The sequence below is a fragment of the Fundulus heteroclitus genome, chromosome 13 (genome assembly GCF_011125445.2).
Source record: "Fundulus heteroclitus isolate FHET01 chromosome 13, MU-UCD_Fhet_4.1, whole genome shotgun sequence".
Lineage (NCBI taxonomy): Eukaryota > Metazoa > Chordata > Actinopteri > Cyprinodontiformes > Fundulidae > Fundulus > Fundulus heteroclitus.
The window spans coordinates 22,958,698-22,966,541 of NC_046373.1; the positions used below are offsets into that span (position 1 = coordinate 22,958,698).

The following is a 7,844-nucleotide window of genomic DNA, read 5'->3' on the forward strand; positions in this document are numbered from 1 at the left end:
GAAGCCCCTAGGGAACATGGGGATTTTTATTTAGCAAATACAGTCACAGTGATAACTAATGTCAATTTAAAGTTGCAAATACCCTTAAAGAGCCTCAGTGAAAACGTGTTTATACATTCTTAATTCTTTGGTGCAAAAAACTGATTGAAAATCGATCTATCAACGGCGTGTTCATGTTTGTGTAAGGTTGAGATGGGACTGTGCAACATAAATTATATAAAACTTCAGATAGCTCACTAACTAGATATTAACATACATGGACAAACCTTTTAAAAAATTTATAGTGTAGGAGAAAGACTTCCAGTATTCAATATGCCACATGAACCGTCTATTAGGTGGTTATTGCGAGAGAACGCAAAAATATTGAGTGAGAAGGCAATACTTTTGCGAAATAACACGGGGAAAAAAATCAATGTCCCCTAGGAGGCTTCGTACAAAACAATTTAGTTAACTTTTCACAGTTCCCCTGACAAAAGTGCCATCATCTTCAAGATGTAAATTAACTGCTGAGTCTTGACCCAAGTTGCCAACCTTTTCTGACTTTGCTACTTTATCCTGTCGAAAGATAAGTGAGTGTGTGCAGAACTGAGATGGAATAGACAATTTTCTCAAGGTGGAAGAAGGTTTATCGAAAAACAAAATTGGTTTCCTTTCATCTGGCTGTACTGTTTTTGGTTATAAAGGGCCAATGATGACGTAAATGTACATACTGGGACGCTAAAGTGTGATTCATAACGAGCTTTTATTCTGAAGGCCAATACGACTACCGGAAGTGACTTTCCACTAGCAACAGAAGCTACACGAGCAAAGTTTTTTTTTTCTTTTTTTACGTATATGAAATTATCTCGTTGCGACAGTCCCCTGAGCATAATGGCGTCTCTTTAAAGCTACAGCAGGTTTTCTGAATAGTGTTTTTATTTTTATTTTTTTGTTATTTTTATTTTTCGCTGCATTTCCTCTTGTAAGCGTTAGCTTAGCCTGTTAGCAGGAGGCAGACAGGAAAACAGCAACCTGGTAACTTTGATGGAGAACAAGCAGCTTATGGGTGAAGTTTTAAGGAGAGAAAACGTTTCTGCTGACGCTGCTTACGTCACCGAGAAGCTGCGCGCACAGCGTGGCAACGGAAGCGCTGCCTGACATGGCGGATCCATCGGAGGAAACAGAACAGGACCAAATTTAATGCTGACATAAAACCTCCGCCGCCGTCAAAATGTCAGGTTGTTGCGTAAACGGCTGTTCGAACCGATATTCCCGGGACGGGTTCAAGTTCTACCGCATACCGAGGGGCAATCGGCCCTTCCAGAGCAACCGAAGGCGGCTGTGGCTCCAGGCTATCAACCGGGAGGATTGGACCGAGGATGTGATAAAAAATGCACGCATCTGTGGTGCCCATTTCATATCAGGTGGGCTTACGTGTCTATATGAACGATTTGATTCCACTAGAAATCCTGTTTTTTTTTTTTTTTTGCAGAAAGTTGTCTGTAAAGGGTGGGCTCACGATATAATGCAGTTAATTTTGGATAAACAACATTAGTTAGTGGCTAATAAACTATTGTGTGTGTGTGTGTGTGTGTGTTTTGTTGTCAGGGGAAGCGTCACTGGACTGGCAAAGTCCTGATTTCGTGCCTTCTGTGTTTGTGAACACTAAGAACAGCCAGAGTCGTGGGGCAAATGTGGAAAGGTATGGATAATTAACCTTAGACTTCTTTTTTTTTTTTTTTTTTCACAAACTGTTATAGGGCTGGACGATAATTTAATACCAAGATATATTGATCCATTGTCGTATATCGATGAAAACATGGTCAATAAAATGTTAAATAGAACAGTTTTCCTTTCCTTTTGCATTCTAGCCTATCATGTAGGTTAATATTACAGTCATTACAGCCTCCCAATCACAAACAAAGATGTAGGGAACAGTCACCAAGTTCCGCTTCTTTCAAGAGTTCAGAGAACATATGTTCTTTTTTCTTTTTTAAAAACGTCCAGTTTTGGTAAAAAGTTGATTGAACAAATGGTAGAGTTTGAATTCCGTGTTTGTGTGTTTTATATATATAAAAATAGGTCACTAAGAAACAGCAGAAAATGGCCAGGGCTGCACTTAAAAAATATGTTTTGAATTAGTTGATAATTATCGAAATCGATCAATACAATTTCTATTTTATCGACATGTTTTTTTCTATATCGTCCAGCCCTATATTGCTCTATTGGGTTTGTTATCCTCTCTTCAACTGCCACAAGGTTTATTATGCCTTGGTGCTGGCTTGGAAGTTATGCTCTGTAGAAAAGATAAATGCAGTGCAACTCTACATAAAAATATCTTTCTATCTTCTGTCATTTGTTTTTATTTTTGTAGGTGCTATAGGATAAAGAGGAGAGATGACGATATAGACGAGCCTCCAGATCAAGCCAACTCTTGTGAAACTCCAGAACATCAAGACGAATCCAGCATGGAACAATGTCCGGGTACAAATATATAACTAGCTGCTTGTTAGGGATCCTATGGTTGTGAAATTCCTGGAAAATGTATTAAATAACAAACAAAATTCCAGGTCTGGAAAGTATTATGAAATTACAGATGGTGATATGGAATCAAAACTTCAAAACAATATTTTGTGGTGTGTGTATATATATATATATATATATATATATATATATATATATATATATATATATATATATATATATATATATATATATATATACTGTAAACTAGCATTTTACTTCTGTTGACAGCAGATGATCAGATAAAAAGCAGCGGTTAGAATCTCTTTCTGTGTCTACGCCAGTCATTAGAGCAAGTTTTTAAATCCAGCGGCATTTCTGTGTTTTACTGCAGTTTCTGTTCTTATTGTCAGCTTCCCTGTTTCCTTCATGCTATCATTTGGCACAAAACCTTTTTCTATAACTAGTAAATCTTTGGGTTTCGTGCAGATGTCCTGAAGCTGGTGGTGATCAAAGAGGAGCTTCCTGCAGAGGAGCAGAATCAGAGTCCCACGCTGGCCCAGGAGGACCAAAAGCCCCCACAGATTAAAGAGGAACAGGAGGACACCGATATTACGAAGTTCATATTCGATCCTGTATCTGTAAAGAGTGAAGAAGATGAAGAGAAACCTCAGCTCCCAGACCTTCTTCACTGTCAAACTGAGGAGAGGAGAGAAACCGATCAATGTTTTAAGTCAGATGATGAAGACAGAACCTCTAATTGTTCTTCAGAGACAGATGTCAGCGACGGAAACTGGGAGGAAAGTGAAGCTCAGTCGGGCATAGACTCTGAGAAAAAGAATGAAGTCGCTTTTGGTGAAAGAAAACGCGAGAACGGTAAAAAGTTACACATTTGCCCCGACTGTGGTAAGACATTCAGAAGCAGGCAAGGTTTGCTAGGACACAACAGAACGCACACAGGAGAAACTCCTTTCAGCTGCCCCATCTGTAACAAAACCTTCTCTTCAAAAGGAAACTTGCAAAAACACACCAAGGTCCACACGGGGGAAAGACCTTTCAAATGTTCCACCTGTGGCGCGGCTCTGAAAAGTAAGAACGCGTTGATAGAGCACACGCGAACCCACACCGGGGAGAAGCCTTTCTGCTGCCCTCTCTGCGGACGCAGCTTTGGCTTCAGGTCGTATCTAACCGTCCACATGAAATGTCACTCTGAGGAAAAACCTCACCGCTGCTCCGTCTGCACGGCGGCGTTCAAGAGGAAGAACGCTCTGCTGGCGCACGTAAAAACCCACACCGGGGAGAAGCCTTACAGCTGCTCGGTCTGCGGTAAGAACTTTGCTCACTGCGTGAGTCTGACCTGTCACATGAGAAGTCACACAGGGGAGAGACCCTACAGCTGCTCCGTCTGCAAGGCGACATTCAAGTGGAAGAATACGTTCACAAACCACGCAAAAATCCATTCAGGTGATTAACCTTTTAGCTGCGAGGACTGGTCGAAGCTGCTCTGTCTGTAAAACAGCTTTTTAAAGGACTCAGATCAGGGGACGTGTGCTTTTCAGTTCTTCGTCTTTACATTTCGACCAAGTTGTGGTCGATAACCTGGAACTGCAATACTTTGGTGTGAATTCCTCGTGAATTTACTCCCATGCTTCCCCTTTCTACCTCTGCTCTGAGGTGGATCTAAGAGCAACTCGTTTTAGTGCAGCGTCTTTAAAGGAGGCACTTTCACAGCACACATTGTGATTGTTAAACATTATAGAGAACTGAACAGCTTAAAAAGATGTCTATACAGCTCCTGGACAGGCTAATTTAAACTTTTCTGCATCCATTGAGATTCTTAGCACACAACAAAATGCATTTAAGGGTAAGAAGTGGATTTTGCATGATATGTCCTCTATAAACTTCAAAGGAAGATCCTGGAAGTCAACCTGGAGAGAAGCTGCTGAAATGCAACAAAACATTTGATGCTACTTGATATAAATATGATTATGTGACTTGATTTTACTGGATTGCTTTAAAATAAGTTTTGACTGGACTTTTTTGGACCCTTTTAACAGGATATGAACAGGACCTGCTTGCCTTGTAAAGTGCCTAAAGATTTCATTTGTCAACTGGTGCCAAATTAAAAAAAGATTTTTGAATGGATGGACAGCATGAGATTGGTGCAAAGTTTGGTTTTCTTTTCTTCTGAATCCTCATTTTGATTGTTTAGGAATTCTCCAAACTCATTTGGTGGCTTGTCAATAAAAAGATTAAAAAATATTCAGATAAATAGCGCTACCCGAACAGTGATTTTGATTGTGGTTGGAGGCAGTACTGCACCAAGTTGTTCGCCAAACGCCTCAAAAAAACAAACTTAAGAACAAAACTTAGAAGAAGAAGAACATTGCATTCTAGGATTAATTATCAGTGAGAATGCTATACAGCATTCTCACTTATTGTTTTCCTGTTTTTCTTTATTATTATTATTATTATTATTCCGTCGGCGTGTAACTACTCCCACATACTTCAACCAATTTCAACAATTTTGGTGTCAAAACGTTCGGCTCGTTCCTGGCATGCCTGCTATGACTCATGGTTATGCTAACCTTTACACTTTTTAAAATATTTCACTTTTTGTGCGTTTTTTTGGCTGTTCCCATTGAAATCAATGCAAATTCCTTCAACTTCTTCAAATTCCTTTAAATCCTTCAAATTCCTTCAAATTCTTCACATTCTTCAAATTCTTCAAATACTTCAAATTCTTCAAATTCTTCAAATACTTCAAATTCTTCAAATTTTTCAAATATTTCTCGTTGTTCAAACTGTTCAGGTAGTCCAAACTGTTTGAAGGCTTCAGATGTTGGCTATATTAGTATGTGTACTGTTTAGTACAATGGTTAAGACGCTTGCCTTTCACTCTGAGGGGCCAGGTTCGAATCCCCACTAGAACAAAAAAACATTTTTTTAACCAATTTCAACAATTTTGGTGTCAAAACGTTCAGCTCGTTCCTGGCATGCCTGCTATGACTCATGGTTATGCTAACTTTTATACTTTTTAAAATATTTCACTTTTTTGTGCGTTTTTGGTTGCTCCCATTGAAATCAATGCAAATTCCTTCAACTTCTTCTAAGTCCTTTAAATCCTTCAAATCCTTCAAATTCCTTCAAATTCTTCACATTCTTCATATTCTTCAAATACTTCAAATATTTCCCCTTTTTCCTTGTTGTTCAGACTGTTCAGGTAGTCCAAACTGTTTGAAGGCTTCAGATGTTGGCTATATTTGTATGTGTACTGTTTAGTACAATGGTTAAGACATTTGCCTTTCACTCTGAGGGGCCAGGTTCGAATCCCTGTTAAGACAATGATTTTTTTTCCCAACCAATTTCAACAATTGTGGTATCAAAATGTCCGGCTCGTTTCTGGCATGACTGCTATATCTCATGGTTATGCTAACTTTTACACTTTTAAAAATATTTCACTTTTTGTGCGTTTTTGGTTGCTCCAATTGTAAATCAATGCAAATTGCTTCAAATTCCTTCAAATGCTTCACATTCTTCAAATTCTTCCAATTCTTCTAATTGTTCTTAATCTTAAAATTCTTAAAATTTCTTAAAATTTTTCAAATTCTTCAAATTCTTCACATTTTTCAAATTCCTTCAAATTTTTTCAAATTCTTCAAATCTGATTTCAATGTTTTCTGCATCTTCTGCTCAATCATTCTGCAGATTAGCATTCTCACTCGCTGTTACGCAGGAACAGCTTTTTCTAGTTCATTTTACTTTCACTCATACTTGTACTTTAATAATTGAAGTAGTTTTATATTTTATACGTTTAGTTGAGTAACAGTTTTGAGTTGATACTTCTACTACTACAGAAGTATTTTTAAAGTATCTGTACTTCTAATTGAGTGATTAATGTGAATACTTTTGACACCTCTGATTATCATCACCTGCAGAGTCAGAAATTCTGAATATTTTTTTACCAAATCACAAAAAATTCAGGTAAATCACAGATAGCCACATATCCTTATACAAAACATGAAACCATATTGGTATTGTACATTTTTTTGGTAAGGGCCATTTCTACACCTTAGATCTTTTTTATACTGGACCTATGTAAGTAAAGTAGGTAAAGCTTATTTCTAATGCACATTTCCACAGACAGCTGACACAAAATGCTTTACAAGAAGGGAAACCCCAACAAAATACACAGTAGTGTAGAGAAAACACACATTACAGTCATACAACAGTATGAAAAGGTGTTTCCCCTATCTGATTTCTTATTTGTCCTGCATGTTTGTCACACTTAAGAGTTTCAGAAAATCAAACGCATTTAAATATTAGTCAAACACAACACATAGACATAAAATTCAGGTTTTAAATGAAGACTTTTATTATTATGGGAGAAAAACAAATTCAAACCTACATGGACCTGTGTGAAAAAGTGATTGCCCTCCTTGTTAAAACAGACCATAACTGTGGTTTATCACACCTGAGTTCACAAAAGGGAAGGGTTGATACTGACAAACTTATTTTATTCATGGACTATGTGATTAATTGTACTGATCAGGTCAAACATAAAACAGAGAAAATTTAAATAATATTTAAGGGAGCTGAGACATTTCTGGACAAGAAAGATATATCTTTGGAGCATTTTATAACAAGACTTGAAGCAGATGGGAAAGCAGGAGCGCCAAGTGGTAAATCAAACTGATTATTGTACAATGGAATGCAAGAAGCTTAATAGCAAATGGTCAGGAGTTTAAGGGATTTATTAAAGATTTAAAAAATAAACCAGAAATCATATAGAAACATGGCTTTAATCAGAATTAGAGCTTGTTACAGAAGGATATGATAGCATCCGTACAGATTGGGGGGAGGAAGATTTAAAATATTTATAGAACAAGGAATGAAGTATAGGGCTTTGGGGAAAGGAAAATCATTAGAATATTTAATAACTGAGGTAAGAAATAATAGTGGAGGAAAGTTTGTTGCTCAGTAGGAAGGGAGATGAAAACTGGAAAAGTTTGGGATGAATGGGATAAAAAGAATATGAGTAGCCTGTCTTAAATGATGGATAAATAACAACAGGGAGAGATGAGGAGAAGTCAGAGCTGCTGGCTAAAACTTTCATAGCTATTCACAGTTGAAATAATATTTGGTAAGAGGAAAAAAGGAGAGTGAAGAGTTACGAGGAGAAGAAAATCCTGACGACTTACTAAACAAACTATTTACAATGACAGAACAAAAACGTGGTCTGCAGAAAATAAAGATGTCAGCACCAGGAATGGATATTTATTGGATGTTTAATGAATGTTTATTCTTCTTTTTTAAAAATTGCATAATAATAAAACATTTATTTCACATGAATATTTTTCACAATAAAATAAATAATTATTGAGGCATTATTATTTAATTCC

At 37.1% G+C, this 7,844-nt stretch overlaps 1 protein-coding gene across 2 annotated transcripts; it reads left to right on the forward strand.

The window, feature by feature from the left end:
- The first annotated feature begins 758 nt into the window (after nucleotides 1-758).
- On the forward strand, nucleotides 759-4,180 carry LOC105937779 (zinc finger protein OZF). Of its 2 annotated transcripts, none has more exons than XM_036145440.1 (4): nucleotides 759-1,403; nucleotides 1,588-1,681; nucleotides 2,354-2,463; nucleotides 2,932-4,180. In XM_036145440.1, the coding sequence occupies exons 1-4, from the start codon at nucleotides 1,211-1,213 to the stop codon at nucleotides 3,912-3,914; spliced, it is 1,380 nt and encodes a 459-aa protein (XP_036001333.1). In that variant the 5' UTR covers nucleotides 759-1,210; the 3' UTR covers nucleotides 3,915-4,180. The 2 variants fall into 2 exon arrangements, with proteins under 2 accessions (XP_036001333.1, XP_036001334.1); XM_036145441.1 differs by having other exon boundaries at nucleotides 1,236-1,403; nucleotides 1,584-1,681.
- Nucleotides 4,181-7,844: the final 3,664 nt, after the last annotated feature.

Bases quoted from the DNA above. Each gene is read 5' to 3' on its own strand.
- LOC105937779 (XM_036145440.1), top strand. From the start codon at position 1,211: ATGTCAGGTTGTTGCGTAAACGGCTGTTCGAACCGATATTCCCGGGAC. The intron at 1,682-2,353 runs GTATGGATAATT...TTATTTTTGTAG, and splicing joins CGTGGGGCAAATGTGGAAAG to GTGCTATAGGATAAAGAGGA. The intron at 2,464-2,931 runs GTACAAATATAT...GGTTTCGTGCAG, and splicing joins CAGCATGGAACAATGTCCGG to ATGTCCTGAAGCTGGTGGTG.